Source organism: Emydura macquarii, unplaced genomic scaffold (genome assembly GCF_026122565.2).
Source record: "Emydura macquarii macquarii isolate MOO-44397 ecotype Brisbane River unplaced genomic scaffold, CSIRO-AGI_Emac_v2 contig_499, whole genome shotgun sequence".
Lineage (NCBI taxonomy): Eukaryota > Metazoa > Chordata > Testudines > Chelidae > Emydura > Emydura macquarii.
Genome location: NW_027130636.1, coordinates 7,944,223 through 7,960,326, shown reverse-complemented (window position 1 = coordinate 7,960,326; position 16,104 = coordinate 7,944,223). Strand labels below are relative to the sequence as shown.

At 42.9% G+C, this 16,104-nt stretch overlaps 1 protein-coding gene across 3 annotated transcripts in view; it reads left to right on the top strand.

Annotated features, from left to right (window-relative positions):
- Positions 1 to 2,326: 2,326 nt before the first annotated feature.
- The window catches only part of KLHL6 (kelch like family member 6), a 30,653-nt gene continuing 16,875 nt past the window's right edge, over positions 2,327 to 16,104 (top strand). For 2 of the 3 annotated variants that reach the window (XM_067538637.1, XM_067538639.1), the window contains exons 1-3: positions 2,327 to 2,612; positions 8,282 to 8,459; positions 14,424 to 14,873. In XM_067538637.1, the coding sequence (XP_067394738.1) occupies positions 2,353 to 2,612; positions 8,282 to 8,459; positions 14,424 to 14,873 (888 nt within the window). In that variant the 5' untranslated portion in view covers positions 2,327 to 2,352. The remainder of the gene's footprint in view (positions 2,613 to 8,281; positions 8,460 to 14,423; positions 14,874 to 16,104) is intronic. The other variant, XM_067538638.1, reaches the window with a different exon arrangement.

Below are 16,104 nucleotides of genomic sequence, written 5' to 3'. Positions count from 1 at the left end.
ACTTACCAGTAACTGCTGTTCTTCGAGATGTGTTACTCATGTCCATTCCACAACCCACCCCTGCCCCCGCTGCCGGAGTTGGCGGAAAGAAGGGACTGAGAGGGTGTAGGGACGGAAGCGCTTCATATACTGCAGCATGTGCGCAGGGCTCCAGTGGGTCCCGGACCAGGCCCTACGGGATCTGCTAATGGGAAAAAAGTTCCAGTAGCTGTGCACAGAGGCGTGCACACACCTATAGTGGAATGGACATGAGCAACACATCTCAAAGAACAGCAGTTACTGGTAAGTAACCTTGTCATCACTCATGTTATTGTATTCAGTGGTAAAAAGGGAAAGTTTTCCATTTTCCAACCAACCCTCTCTCTCTGACCTTAGCATGGACCTTGGCTAGAAGGACAAGTGAAGAACTCAGAGGGGATCTGTGTAGCAGTGAATCTTCTGACCCTCTCTTCCTCACCTTGCTCCTATCCTGCCCCAAATCCCTTGTGTCCTGGGGGGCTCAGAGTTGCATACAGTTCATCTCCTGGTGTGCACCCCAAAATCCTATCCTCCCTTCCTTTGAAGGGGGTGAAGCCACATTCATGTTGCTGTCAGGTGCTGCAGAGGCAGGAAGAGAAGATGCCAGAGCTCAAGCAATTTTTTTACATTCATAACTGATGCAGCAAACCCAGAGGTGCCAGGGCTATGAACTGCCTAGCACAGAGGTACTGGGGCTAAGACCTGGCACAAATTAAACACTGGAATGACCATTTTAAACAAAAAGCACTATTTTATAGTGAAATAATGAGTGTGTGTGAGTGAGTGAGTCCAGTCATGGACCAGGGCTGCCTTGTGCTCGCTGCTGTGCAAACACAGAACCAAAAGATGGTCCCTGCACCAAAGAGCTTGCAGTTTACGTATAAGCCAGGAGACAATAAGTAAGCATAGGCAGCTGAGGGAACACAACGAAACAATCGTATGCATGTAATCTCTCCAAGTACTTTACAGAATATTAAGCCTCAAAACACCAATGAAATTATTACGTATTATGTTACAGATGGAGAAACTGAGGCACTGATGGGTTAACAGACCTGCTCAAGGTCTAATGGCATGTTAGTGGTGGGGTTGGAAATACAATCCACAAGTCTCAAGTTCCAATTCTTTTCTTTATTTCCTTTTATATATTATATCATCATTATTCAGAGAGATCTGAGTTAAGTGTCTCTTATCCAAGTGTCTGATTCTACCGTGGAAGACAACTGAATAACTATTTAAAGATTGTATTCCGAAAGAAACTAAACACCTATTCCATGGCCCAGCCCCACAGCTGTATAACAGCAAAATATAAAGCGAGGAATTTAAAGAGTGAAAAAACATTGGTTAACCCTTTGTTGAAGATTTTGTTGTGCTTTATGGGCCAGCTTTTCAGCTGGTGTGAGTCAGCTCAGCTCCATTGATTGTTGCCAAAAATGGCACCTAGCCTTATGCTCTAGGCACTCTAGACATAATTTAAAAATCCATCCTAAGTGCAGCCATTTAAGATAACCTACCTTAACCCTCCCTTGGAGAATTCTTTTTCCCTATGGTTGCAAATTTTTCATCCCATCTCCCATTTTCAGATAGTTGAAGAAAAAAAAAAAAGAGATAAGACTTACAATATACCTTGAAGATCATCAGTTATGGGCTATTTGACACTGTCCATTAATTTCAAGAGTGCTATGCCAATTTACATCAACTGAGGATCTAGCCCCATTTATCTCTTGTTTATTCAAATGCTTCTTCACTCTAGAGGCTAAAATGAAATATTGCTGAATGTATGGCATCTATTACGTAATGAGGGGCAGCAGTACCCATCAGTCAGTATTTTTGAATGTGTGAGTACAAAGTAAACGTATTATAGATGGCAGCTCAGTTATTCGCATTTAAAATGATAAACTGTATAATTGTAAAAGTGAGAATTTATGTCTAACAACAAAAGTTTCGCACTGACAGCACTCTCTGTCAGTGGAAGGGACATACAGCGCACCTTCATTTTGGATAACTAGATCCGGATAATAATGAGGGCTGGTTTCAGGATAGGGGAGAGAGGCCTCCCCATCACTTGTAATCTTCTCACATCAGAAGTATCTTAACGTCTTTCTAAACACATTGATATTGCCTGAAATTTGCAGAAACTCCCTCCACCTCCCAGCCTTTGTTTGTGTTAACAGGATGAGAAAGTGCAAGGCTTCCTGTTATGTGTGTGTGACAGCTGTAGATAAGCAGAGAGCCCTGGACAGGAAATCCGCTTAACTTCGGCAGTGTAACTTGTCTAAAGCTTAGGAACTCTTTTAGATTGAAGCCCCAACAGAATGATACGGTGCTGGTTGAAACATGGAGGACACGGTGGAGAAAAGTTCTGAAGAACCTCTGGTTTCTTTGGACAATGAGTGCTCCAGGAAGATGGGGGACCTTGTGGAAGTCTCAAGTGGTGACAAAGTTAAGTTTGATGACACTGGACTCTCTATGGTGCTTCAGAATGGCCTAGAGAACCTCAGGCTGGAAAATTCCCTCACAGATGTCATCTTGTGTGTGGACAGCATGGAATTCTCTTGCCACCGTGTGGTCCTTGCTGCAGCGAGTAATTATTTCAGGTAAGGCAGTTTTAAAAACAAAAGCCTTTTTCACTCAGTACATTTAGGCTGGCAATTTCTAAGGAACCTAAAGTTGGGTGCTCAGCTCCTACTGACTCCATGGGTGCTGGACCCCTAACTGCTTTGCCTTCTTTGATAGTTGAAGCCTTAAATTAGGAAAGCAACAGTGGCAAACATGGGATATTAAAATATCAACACTTGTCATGTCTCCTTGAGACAGACAAATGGAAGGAAAACAGTGAAGTGACGGAAGAATAAAATCTTAGCCAAATATTCTGAGCATTGCTGGTGCTTACCCCCTCATTGTATGCATCCGTGTTTCAGGCAAAGAGGAAGATTCACTGCGATCATGGGGTAGTTTTATTTTACTGTGATTTCATTTGTGAAAGTTGTCTTTTCCCTCCACTATTACTATGTGCTAAAGCACACATTCTGTAAACCTGTTGAGAAGGAAAGAGGATGTGGGTCTTATTTCATGTCTTTCCTCAGGATTATTGTAAAGTCAGTTGAGAGATATGAACCTTCTGCATGAAGAATTTTTAAAAAACCCTAGACTCTAGAGACTCTACCTTTAGTTCTTTTAAAACCACAGTGAACTGCCCACTTTATGCTACTGACTGAAAGGAACGAATTTGAGACATATGGAGAAACACCGTAATGGTTATAACACATTTTCCATCATCATTTAGACCTTCACATTTGCATGGCCGGGTTTTTTTTGTTTTTGTTTTTACTGTTGAGCTGGTCTGGTGACTGACTGCAGTGGAAACTGGAGGTCAAAAAAATCTGCGATCATTTGTGATATGAGTAGGAAGTGCCAATTTCATGGGAACTTAGTAAATTTTACTCACAGAGATCACAAGAGAAGTACTGTTTTGGGCATCTGATACTAAAGCTAATCCAAGATCATATTTACATGTGAAATGCATGCAGCTAAAAGCAGTGCCCCAGTTTTTCTCATCATAGTGCCATATGGAAAAGGGAAAGGAAATGACACAATTAAAATATGAATTAAAAGAATGTAACTGAAAAAAATGGTTAACTGTCAAAGTATTGTGTTATTGGGGGGATTGCAGATGGCTCTCTCCAGGCAGAGGGATCGTCAGTGCAACACGAGCAGCTGTCAGCACAGCACACAGCTGATTGCTGTTAGCCAGGTACCTGCTGTTGGCACAGGATTCTGGGAGGATGAAATGTACCTTGGGTCTATGGTGCCCTTCTCAGCCCTTTGGGACATGTCACAACATGACCCAATAAAAAGAGGGTGGATACTGACGGGGTGTTGTTATGTTAACAGCAATGATAAATATACAAAGAAACTAAAAGCCCCTGAGGCCTTTTTTGATGCATCTCACAAGGATTCATTGGATGTTGCATGTCTGCAGGGAGCAAATAGATTCTAGAATTATTCCCCTGCTGGGATTTCACTGATTTGTCATGCTGAATCGGGACCTTTATGTCTATACAGAGCCTAGCATGTTTTGGGAGCTAACATAATATAAATAATTAATATTAAACTCACACTTTAAGCAGGGTTTGAGCAGAGACCAGGCAGAGGTATCAACCTTCAGTTCTTCTTCAGTTATCTTTTAAGTGTGTACATAGCATAATGCTTCTGATGAAGTCCTGTATCCTTAAACATGCCTTAATTCTCCACTCCAGCTGCACCAAATAAATAATGCACAGAAGACACCAAATCAGAAGAGTAGCATTTTACACCTGATTTTCACAGAGTAGTGGAGAAAGAGGCCCATAGAGGTTAAGGTCAACATTTTCAGAAGTACCTGCTAGTTGTAGGAGCCCAAAATTTGCCAGTGTTTTCAAACATGGGTGCTTAAGGAGTGTAAACTCTATGTCCAAATTTAGGCACCTACATGGCCAGATGTTCAAAAATGCTGAGCACACTGCAGCTCCCATTTCCTAGGTATCTTGAACTGGGACTTGGGATCCTTACGTGAGACACCCATTTTTGAAAATCTGAGTCCTAGACAGGGCTTGCCATCCACATTGCCAGTCCTACATTGCATGCCCTGCATTCCCAACCGGGTGCACATTGGCCAGCTGGTGGCCTGCAGGATGGTTCTGTCTGGCCCACATGGAGGACATCATTTTCTAGAACAAAATGGCATCCTCTGCACAACGTGACCTAACACACGCTGTATATGTGAGGGTTCACGCTGCATGCAGGATGCCATTTTGGACAGCCTCAGGCATGCAAGTGAGTTGCTGCACCCCTTACTATAACTGTCAGGGCACACCAGTGATCCTAAGGCTCCCTTTACTTCCAGTGGAGTCATGGGGGCTCAGCACTTCTGAAAGTCAGAACTCTGGTGGCTCACTGGATTGGACACCATCCCCCATTAGTGGCCATTTCTGAAAATTTTGGTCTAAGTGACTTGGCCAAGGGCACAGAAAATCAGGACCATGCTGGGGGCTGGAATCCAGGCTTTCTGACATTTAACCATGTGCTCAACCAACAAAAGTGCAGCTTCCCTTGCACGTGCACATCTACTGTGTCTATATATGCACATGGATATATAAATACCTATAATCACATACACCCCCCCTAATTATGGGGCAAATCCTGAGGGATATGTTGGCCCATCAATCCCACTGAGGGGAGTGCTGCACCAGCCTGACCCATCCTGAAGAGCCAGGATGGCATAGAAGGGAGTGAGGAGCAGGAGCTCAGCAGCTGGAACCCCCAAAGCAGACAGGAAGCTCAGACTGTCTACAGATCCTGAACCCCTTCTCCTCATCCCTAACCAGGCCCAGTGGAAGCTACTGTCCTGGGGGTGCAGTGGACCCTGCAAGTGTGGGGGAAGCAGAGTTGCCTGGGGATAGAAGGGCTGAGTGTGAGTTTTCCCCCAAAGTTAGTTGGTGTGCAGGTGACATAGCTGATGCTATAGGAGATGCCAGCTCTCCTTGAAGTTACATCCCTGCCCTTCTCCCCCCACTGCCTTTCAGGGAGGAGTGATGTGAAGCTGCCCAGTGCTTTTCAACTCGGTCTACTCTCAGCATGCGTTCACACATGGTGAACAAGTCTCATCCCCTCCCGGCGTGAGGCAGGTGGGAGAAGCATTACCATCCCCCTTTTAAAGATTAGAGGACAGGTGAAGAAACATTCAGCAACTTGTCCAAGATCAGCGAGTAAGCGTCAGAGCCCAGGCAAGAATCCAAAAGCCAGGTTCTGAGCTTACCTGTGGGAGCGGAAAGCCACTGTAACTTCACTGAGTTACTCCAGTTTCATAATGAAGTGAGAGCAGATCTGCATCTCCCCTGACTATCTGTGCCATGTGCTTACCACAAGACCACAATCACAGATCTATGAGATAAAGGAGTGAAGGCACAGAACAGCTGCATCCTAGGACAACAGCCAGTTTCTCACGCACATGAAGCACTTCCACCATCCACACCTGCAGTATGAGCCCTTAATTCTTTACCTTTTTGTACAGAACTCTTTTCTCTGTGGCGTGTACCGGGTGCTTTTGTCCTCAAATGCCTGCCTGTCTGGAATACCCCAGATTTAACCTCAACAGCACGCAGCACCACTGCTATTGTACGACAGAGAGAAAAATACCGAAGTAATGAGGGCCTAATTCCTGCTCCTGTTGAAGTTAATGGGTGTTTTGCCATTGACTTCAATAGGAGCAAGATAGAGGAAATAGAGGAAAGTAGTGAACAGAAAAATGCTAAATAGCTTTGATGTTAATGCAGTGAAAATGAGAACATGGCCATTCCTCAGAAATAACGTATCCACTCAAGTCTTCTGCTCAAAGGCTACATCTTCCCTGCGATACACAGCGGGATAACTAACGTGGGTTGGCTTCCTTGTTGTAAAATCCTAGTGGAGACAAGGTGCAGGTGGCTTTTACTGCAATAACATAGGCCCTGCCTGTGGGTCAGTTCACCTAGGGACCTTGTGGTAAAACTGCAGTGCCTTACCTCCATTAGGAAAGACAGCTTATCTGTGTTCATTGTGCCCCTGGAAACACACACCTTTTCTGGCAGTGAAGACTTTGGCCCTCAAGACAATTACCCACTTCTCATGACACACTGTCCTCCTAACATTACACCGTATGTAGTCCTCACTAATCTAGAAAGATTTGGCATTCAGGGTAAACAGCAGATAGAATTACACTTGAGACTCACACAAGTTTTCCTCTCTTACTGTTGTGATTGCATCTCCTTTGGAATCTGGCATATGGCTTCTAAGTGATATCTGAACTCAGTGACCAAGATCAGGATAATCAGCAGGTATTTAAAGTCCATAAACCAGAATTATACTGGGAGTGAGAAACCGTTCGCCAGTAGTAAATTCACCTCACAGAAGAAAACTGCTGGAAGAGAGGCTCAAAATTAAAAGATGGATTAAAAAAATGAAAGGAAGATAAATGTGCCTGATCATCTAGCGAGGAAGCAAAAAGCATCTGGATGGCTCTTAGGTGATTCTATGGTTCATGTCCCACACAAAATACTCTGTGATGATTAAGATTGTGCAAGCGTCTTTCCCTTCAAACACAATATCAGTGACCTAAGGAAATTGCCATTTAAGGCAATATTAACAGCCAGGGCAACCACAGATTCAGATTCATTACCATCCACGTACCTTATATCCAAACACACACACTTCTCAACTCCACAACAACTGCATGAGGTTGATAAGAGAGAGAAGCTGCCTTTGGAACAGAGAGTGTAACTCTGCCCTAGAGGCATGGTGTTCATAGGTTTTAGGGCATGGTGGGAGACGTAGTCAAAGTTACCAGACATATGGATTTAGCAGCTTCTCCCTCTGACCAGCCTTCTGTGGTTCACCAAAGATACTCTCGATCTAACAGACCTGGGTGCCCACTGCATTGGGTACCTTCCTCACCTTCTGTTGAGTAACAGTGCATGTGAGGCAGAGGTTGTCACTGAGACTAGAGTTTAGTGCCGGAGAGTGAGGCTGTTTACTGCAGCTATCAAGGGGTTCCCAGTGGATATCTGCTGCCCATTGAGTCCTCACCTCTATTGCAGATGCCAGTTCACTGGCCCAATGGAAGACCTATCTCCTTAGTTCTGTGGGCCCTTCTCCATCGCCCAGCCCTTTAACTGGATAGTGGTCCCTCTCTCAGGGATGAAAGAGGACAAAGTTCCTTGTGTTCTTTCCTTCTGGTAACCAGGCACAATTTAGCCCTTAATGTTTGTAAAGTGTTCTGAGAAGCATAGATAAAGTATTATCATCATTATGATTTAAAAGATCTATTCTGTCAATTTAATGTCACCTTCTGATGCACTGGCAGATTACTATTTTAAGAAGTTTACTTCTGAAACAAATGTCTATTTAAAGAAGCTTCACTCTATTTCTGCAGACTGTATGTTTTGTTTTACAGAATAGACAGCATGTCCCTTTGGCAGTTCTTTTCTTTTATCATCAGATATTCTCTGAACTGGGCTCCATTGTATAATAACCATGCAAATATACATTGTAAAATCTAGCATGATAAGGGGATGAAAGTAATAGACAAAAAATTTTCTTTGTAGTTTTGCTACAATATTAATTGTGTAAATGCAAAGCAACCAGAAGGATTCTGCATTGATAGAACATATTGATACTGGTAGGTTCAAACCGGATAGCTGTGTTTTTTCAAATGCTTAGTCCTGCTTGGATCTTCGTAACCAATGAACAGCTCTTGTTTCAGGGCCATGTTTTGCAATGATTTAAAAGAGAAGTATGAAGAAAAAATCATAATTCAAGGAGTTGATGCAGAAACCATGCAGATGCTCTTGGACTACACTTACACAAGCCAGGTGCTGATCACAAAGCAAAATGTACAGAAGGTCTTAGAAGCTGCCAGCCTTTTTCAGGTTAGTGAAAAAGCACCTTCAGAACATGGATAATGCAAACACATTGTTTCAGTCATTGCTCCCAGGACAATATAATTCAGCACACATGATCAAAGCACTACATACTTTGATTTGTCATGCCCGTTAGAGATTATTTGAATTATGGTAGCATCTAGAAGCGCCAGCCATGGACCAAGACCCCATTGTGCTACATTCTGTGCAAACACAGAACAAAAAAACAGACCCTGTCCCAAAGATCTTCCAACGTGTGCCGCTTGAAAGCTTATGGTATTATACTCTTAGTGGGACTACATTCAAATCATGATGCAGATGGACTCATAAATGGCCTGCATTATACTGGTCAGTCTAGATGATCATAATGGCCTTTCTGGCCTTAAAATCTATGAATCTCACAAATACAAAGCTCTGTGCTCTGAGATTAACCTATTACCTTAAGAATAATAGGAGTTGATATTTACTCTGTAGAGGTGTGTTTGTTATGAAAGTACTTCTTCACAGCAAAAGATAATTTAATTTTCATAATAGGAAATTTTTACTTCTCTTCCCTCTCTCTCTCTCCCTGCAACCTCCTGGCCTGAATGGAGTGGTCCACCAACGTTTTCCACATTCCTGTATTGCAAACCCCCAGCATTACAAAATGATGACATTTAAAAAAAAATCAGGGCTATTTTTATTTGTCTTCTGTATTTTTAATGCCTCAGGGTCAGTTTTCAGGCTTTTCTCTGACACCATCAGGACTCTAGACAGAAACTTTTTTTTTAGATGAAAGTTGAAAGTCGAGGTTTGGAAGTAGTCAATTGACTACATCTGCTGGGACTTTAAGTAAAACACCAAATATCATGAGATCCGTGATAAAATTCTGAGAATTGACAACGCTGAGTGAAATACCCTCGGTTCAGAAGTAGAATGTTCAACTGACAGCATCAGTGACGGCTCTGGCCTTTATAAGAAATTCTACTAAATGCTACAGCGGTTGCCCCGAGCTCTGCTGTAGCACTACAGTGCACTGATGGGTGCTGGACCATTACTGGAGAATACTCTAGTTCTTTATAAGGGTTAACACAACACGTTGCACAACATTCCACTTATTTGTCTCTCTTTTGGTGTTGTCCCAGCCCCCCAACAGGCTCTTCACCCTCCAAGTCTGTTCCAGGCCCTATCCCTTATCTCACTGCAATGGATAGGACTATGAGCAGCTGGTGGTTTCATTCACATATTGCTGCTAGAGCCTCAGCTGGCCCTCTATGCCATGACAAAGTCTCCCCCACCCATTCCTGTACCCAACATGCATCACACCTCTCTGTTAGAACAGTGGTTCTCAACCAGGGGTACGTGTAGGTCTTCTGGGGGATACATCAACTCATCTAGATTTTGCCTAGTTTTACAACAGGCTATGTAAAGAGCACTAACGAAGTCACTACAAACTAAAATTTCATACAGACAATGACTTGTTTATACTGCTCTATATACTATACACTGAAATTTAAGTACAATATTTATATTCCAATCGGTTTATTTTATAATTATATGGTAAAAATGAGAAAGTAAGCCATTTTTAAGTAATTGTGTACTGCACTTTTTTGTATTTTTATGTCTGATTTTGTAAGCAAGTAGATTTTAAGTGAGGTGAAACTTGGGGTACTCAAGACAAATCAGATTCCAGAAAGGGTTACACTAGTCTGGAAAGGTTGAGAACAGCTGGGAGCACGCCTCATTTCTGCTCCCAAAAGACAGCTAAGAGGAAGTCAGAGAAGCTGCTGCTGTGCAGAAGCGAAGAAAACAACCTTATCTCCGAGGGCAGAGGTGGTCGAGGATGATCTTCATCCTCTATCCCGTGTGTCCACTCCACCTCCAGGCACCACACAAATACTGAGCATGTCCCCAAGAAGGTGGACTCTAGTGAAGCTGAGAAATCCAGGCAGGGTTTGGAGCAATGAGGAGGGAGAAATCCTGGTCTCAGTAATTTTGACTAGTTGAAGATTTATAGTTTTCTCCATTCCTTGTGTGTGATTTGCTTTCCCCATACACACCACACACTTTTGCAACTTTCTGTCAATAGATGCAATGTAATTAACGGTGCCCTCCATTCACTCATGAGCCTTTTAGGATAAAGAAGTAGACCATCCTATTGCCATCTCTTTTGTGCACTTGTGTGCATATGTATGTTACACTTAATAGGCTACATATAAATAGATTGAGCATAGTTCAGTGGTTAGCCCAAAGGCTGGGGAGTCAGCAGTTCTAGGTCCTTTCCCAGCGCTGTGAGTGACTGGATGAGTAATCGTGGGCAAATCACACATCCTCTTTGTATCTCATTTTCTCCCATCTGTAAAATGGGAATAATACGTACCCACATTATGGGTGGTGGAAAGCAGGTGACGCTGTGAGGGTTAATCAGTATTTGCAAAGTGCTTTGAGATCCTTGGAGTAAAGCACTATTATAAGAGGAAAGTATTAGTATTGATAGACAGTGATAGCTCAAAGGAGAAATTCAATAGCACGGGGACAGACAGGGTAGCACTGAAACTACAGAGCTCTAGAATGGCCTCATGGCCACATTGCTGACATTTTTAGAACAAGAGCTGTTGCAATGACCACAGTAGTTTGATTTTTAATGCACCCCTGTTCATGAGTCAAGTTGCGTTTCTCTAATCTCTTGACCAGATGTCATATAAATGCAAAACAGGAACCAGTAGTCTGTAACCAATGTCTGTCATCTTTCAACTTGGTAAACAGTCTATGTATGTCAACAGGATACAGGTCTGCCCAGAAAATTGTGCCCTTATTACTTAAACAAATCTAAATACGATAGCATTTAAAGGTGGGTTTACTGTGTTTCACTTCTCTTTCCCATTCAATTACAGTTATACAACGTTCCCTACAATAGATTACAATAAAGCTAAAATGGCAAATCTATTGACATTAAATAGAAAAAAAAAGAGTACATGACCTTTAATTATTCATAGTATCTCTTTTTATTAGTCTTTTCTGCGCTTCATTCTTTACCAGATGGATAATCAGAATGATATTAAATACCAAAGTGCTACTCCCTTTTGAAATCACTGATGCAGGAAAAAGCAAAGCAGGAGGGGTTCCTAGCAATCACTTGTGCTCAGAAAGGATTCTCCACTTGTTGGGCTAATCACCTGGAGACTAATCTTCCTCACATTGTAGTCAGTGGACATGGGGATTAGCAGGACTGGGGTCCCAGTGTAATGACAATTAGCAAAAATCAAAATGCATCTGTCATAGCATTTCTGATGCTTTATTTTCGGAATCAGCCTTTTGATTTAAAGGGACAATGTCAACTAGAAAATCATATTTGTCTGATTTTTTAAATATATTGTAATTACAATGATTAGAGGTTAGTGTTTTCCTCACTGTATTTACTTTGCATTTGACAGCCCTTTTTTGTAAGTTGGGGTCACTGTTTTGCTAATAGTTAGTCTCGTTTCCCGTCTCATCCACCAGCAAGATGACATCATGCTCACACTGTGCTGAGAAGGGAGCTCGCTTGCACTGTGCTGGGGGAACTCACAAGCTTGCTCTTCTGCCAGCTAAGCAAGACCTTATCCACACTAGCATTATTGGACAAAAGATTCCCTATGAGGGCAGCAATGGTGGGAGCACTAATGTAGGTAGGGTGTTGGCGACCACCTGCATTTCCACCACCACGTCATCTAGACCTGCTCTGAGCCAATGGGCTAAAAATGCCTGCAGCCCTGGGAGACTCGACTTACACTAACTCTCCAATTGACGGAGAGAAACTGGTGGCAGCAATGATGGGGAATTTCGCACAAAAGTCTAGTGAAAACACAGCCCAAGTGGACATTTTTGCCAGAGCTGCTACTATTTCTGAGCTTAGGATCAGGAAGATGACTCCTTTTCCTGAGACCCCTGCATAGAGCAATGGGAGCAAGGGAAGGTGGAGATTGTGAGAACCCCTTTCTTTACTTCCCAGACCTCTGCTTGTGGCTGGAGAGCAATGGAGACAGGGAGCAGGGAGCCCTCTTTATTCCTGCCTGGGGCCAGGAAGCAATTAAAATGTGGAGGCTAGGGAGATCCACTCTTCTCTCCCCAGCCTCCTGAAAAGGGTACAACAGGAGTCTGGGAGGGGGGCAGTGCAAGACAAATGTTTCCATTCTCCAGAACTGTGAAGACCCTGAGAGGAATTTGGAGCTTAGAACACTGGCATAGTTATGTCGCTCAGGGGTGTGAAAAATCTACACTACTGAGAGACACAGTTATGCCAGCCTAAGCCCTGGTGTAGACAGTGCTTCTGTCGACCTAACAGACACCTCTCAGGGAAGTGGATTAAATGGGAGCAATGGGAGTACCTCTCCCATCTACATTGAGTAGTGAGTGTCTGCAATGAAGCGCTGCAGCTGTGCCGCTGTGGCGTTTTAAGTGTAGACATGCCCTCAGTGATGGTGGTGAGGCAGACACAAGTGTGCACAGAGGGGCCAGGGAAGGTGGGGGCCTGATCAACATCTGCTCTTGTTACTCTTGGGCCCCATCTGTTTTTCCCTCCTTGAAAAGACCCTTCAGAACATCAGCAGAGGAGGAGACAAACCCTGACACATTTAAAAAAAAAATTTTTTTTATTTCAGGGCATATTACCTAAAGGGTGCTCTCTCAGAAACTGGGATTTTTTTTAAATTAACCAATTTAAAACTCTTCAGCTTGACAGCGTCCCTTTAAATTACAATGAATCTTGCATGGTTAAAACAGAGGTGAAGCTTTAGGAGAGGAAGCCCATATGAAAGCCCATGTGAAACAAACAGCCATTTCAGAATAATGGGTCAGATGTTGCTGTTACTCCATGGGTGTAACTGAGATCAGAATCTGTCACACTGCAGACATTTTTTTATGCCTTGTGAAACACAGTCAAATAAAGTTCAAAGACTATATGGCTTCCTCCACCCAGATCCTTGCTCTACTCACAAGGGATGTTTAATTTGATGGTCTCATCACAAAGCTACCACAAAAGGGACAGAACTGGAACAGCATGGGATGTGTTTCTCTCACAGCTCCACCTGCCCCGTTCATGACTCATAGGCCCAATTTATATCCTTCTCCTATGCCACATCCAATGCCTGCAATTCTCTCCCTCTCCCTGTGAGCCATTTGGCCACCTTCCGTCCATTCAAATCTCCCTTAAAACTCACTTCCTTCGGTAAGGCCTTTCACGTTATGGGTCTGGATATTCAGAGGCGGTGAACCCCAGCAACTCCCACCAACTGTAACTGGAGTTGTCAGTGCTCAGTACTTTGGAATACTAGTCCCTAAAACACCAATTTTTGTATCTCATAGGTCCAAGCTATATTGTCTGTACCTGATTTAAATCCTTAGCTACTTGAAGCAGGACCATTTCTTGTACTTTTGCACAGCATGCCAAGTAAATAAACAATGCTAAGGGTAGAAAGGATGGTCTAGTGGATAGACCGGCACTGGACTGAAACTCAGGTTTAATTCTTGGGTGAGCCATAAACTCCCTGTGTGACTTTGGGCAAGTTACTTACTCTGTGCCTCTGTTCCCCATCCATAATATGGATAAATACTTCTCTACATCACAAAAGTGGGAATAAAATCCCCTCGTGACTATGAGGTGCTGAGGGTCATATATGCTACTTTTATTATCCTCTTTAAAAGGTCTCCTTTGTCATGATGCCCACAAAACACCTGGACATTGGTTAGGCTGCTAGTGTGCTGCCTGAGACGAAAGCCTGTCATGTTGTATTGTCTCATTCTGTCCTTGGGCTCATCAATTTGTCTGTATCTGTATGTTGTCTCTTGTCTTATACTTAGATTGTAAGCTTTTGAGGGCAAGGATCTCTCTTTGTTTTGTGTTTGTCCAGCACCTAGCACAATGGGGTCCTGGCTCTTAACTGGGGTTCCCACATGCTACCACAAAACAAATATATGATAAATGCACTGTACCTTACGTGCTCTTTGTGTCTGTAGTTTCTGCGGATGGTGGAAGCTTGTGCCAGTTTCCTCACCGAAGCGCTCCATCCGGAAAACTGTGTTGGGGTTCTGAGGCTGGCCGACACTCATTCTCTGGAGAGACTGAAGCAGCAAGTCCAGAGCTACATTATCCAGAACTTCGCTCAAGTGCTGAACTATGAGGAATTTCTGGAGATCCCTGCTGACATTCTGTACAACACGCTAAAAAGTGATGACCTCTATGTCACCGAAGAGGCGCAGGTTTTTGAGACTGTTATGAACTGGGTTCGATACAAAGAGTCTGAACGGTTTCCTCTCTTACCCTATGTTCTTGAGAACGTCCGGCTACCCCTTCTGGACCCTTGGTATTTTGTAGAGACAGTTGAAGCCGATCAACTCATTAGACAGTGTCCTGATGTCTTCCCTCTGCTTCAAGAAGCAAGAATGTACCATCTGTCAGGCAATGAGGTACATACAAATGAAGATACTTAGTAAACTGGGAGGAGGGAGAGGTGGCTGAACCAATTCTAATTAAGAAATATTTCAGCTTGACAATCACAGAACTCAGTATCAGTTTTGGAGGTAGAAAAAGATATTTACAAGAAAGGTTCACAAATTAGTACTTTTGAAAAATAAAATAATCTTGATCAATTATCCGGAGATTTAACTGTGAAATCTGAGAGGTTTCCAGACAGCTTATTTTAACATTTAGCATTTAACAAAATGTTCATGGATCTCTGAAAAGAGGAGGGTATCCCTTGCACACAATTCTGCTTAATATCAAACCAAGGTTAATCAACATTCCTTGATATGTTCCCTAGTAAAAAAGGCAAATCAAAGGTATTACTTCAGACATTGCTTTCTTATTTAATCTTTGTATCCCAATAAAAAAAAGGATCATCTATCTATAACATCAAATACTGCTAAGGATTCCAATGGGTCATTTAGGGTAAGCAGTTCCGTATCTATAAACAATTATCTAAGTCTTTGTTCCCTACTAAAATATACTCTGTTTTTAGTTGTACTAATGAGCCCAAAGTTTCAATTGTCAATAACATTGTTATGGGTTTGATGCAGAAAATCCTGGGTGAAATTATCTGGCCTAGGTCATGCAGAAGATCAGACTGGATGATAATAATGGTCCCCTCTGGCCTTACAATGTAGAATATATTAAAATATAAGAGAGCAGGAACAGTCTGAATGGAGATATGTATGAATTAGGGTGGGTAAAGAGTCCAAAAGCATCCCCATGTTCTTGAGAATGACCGTCTGTCCATGCCTTCGCTCATATCCTCTATCCAAACCGAACTTCACTTAATATTCAACGCTCCTGTAGTTTCAATTGAGTATGTTATTCTTCCCATCCCCTCCTAAGTAACTGTTGTGTGATGTTATGGATGTAGGCAGGCTCATGTGCCCCACCCCAAAGATGGCTGTACTTAGTGTTGGTTGAAGCGATTCCCGTTTGTATCATGCTGTACTCTGCATATATACTTGGGATGGAGGCAGTAATGATTCTGGTAACTTTTTAAAAACCTGTTGCTGTACTTTTGTGCACTGTATACACTGCTGCAGTTTAAGAGTGTGTAGCACATCTTCTCAAGCAGTGCTAACCGTCTTTATAGTACTAAAAAGATTCAAGCACAGGGGTACTCTTCAAACTTGCTCTGAAATGGTCCTGGTTCCTCAAGCAGGGCCA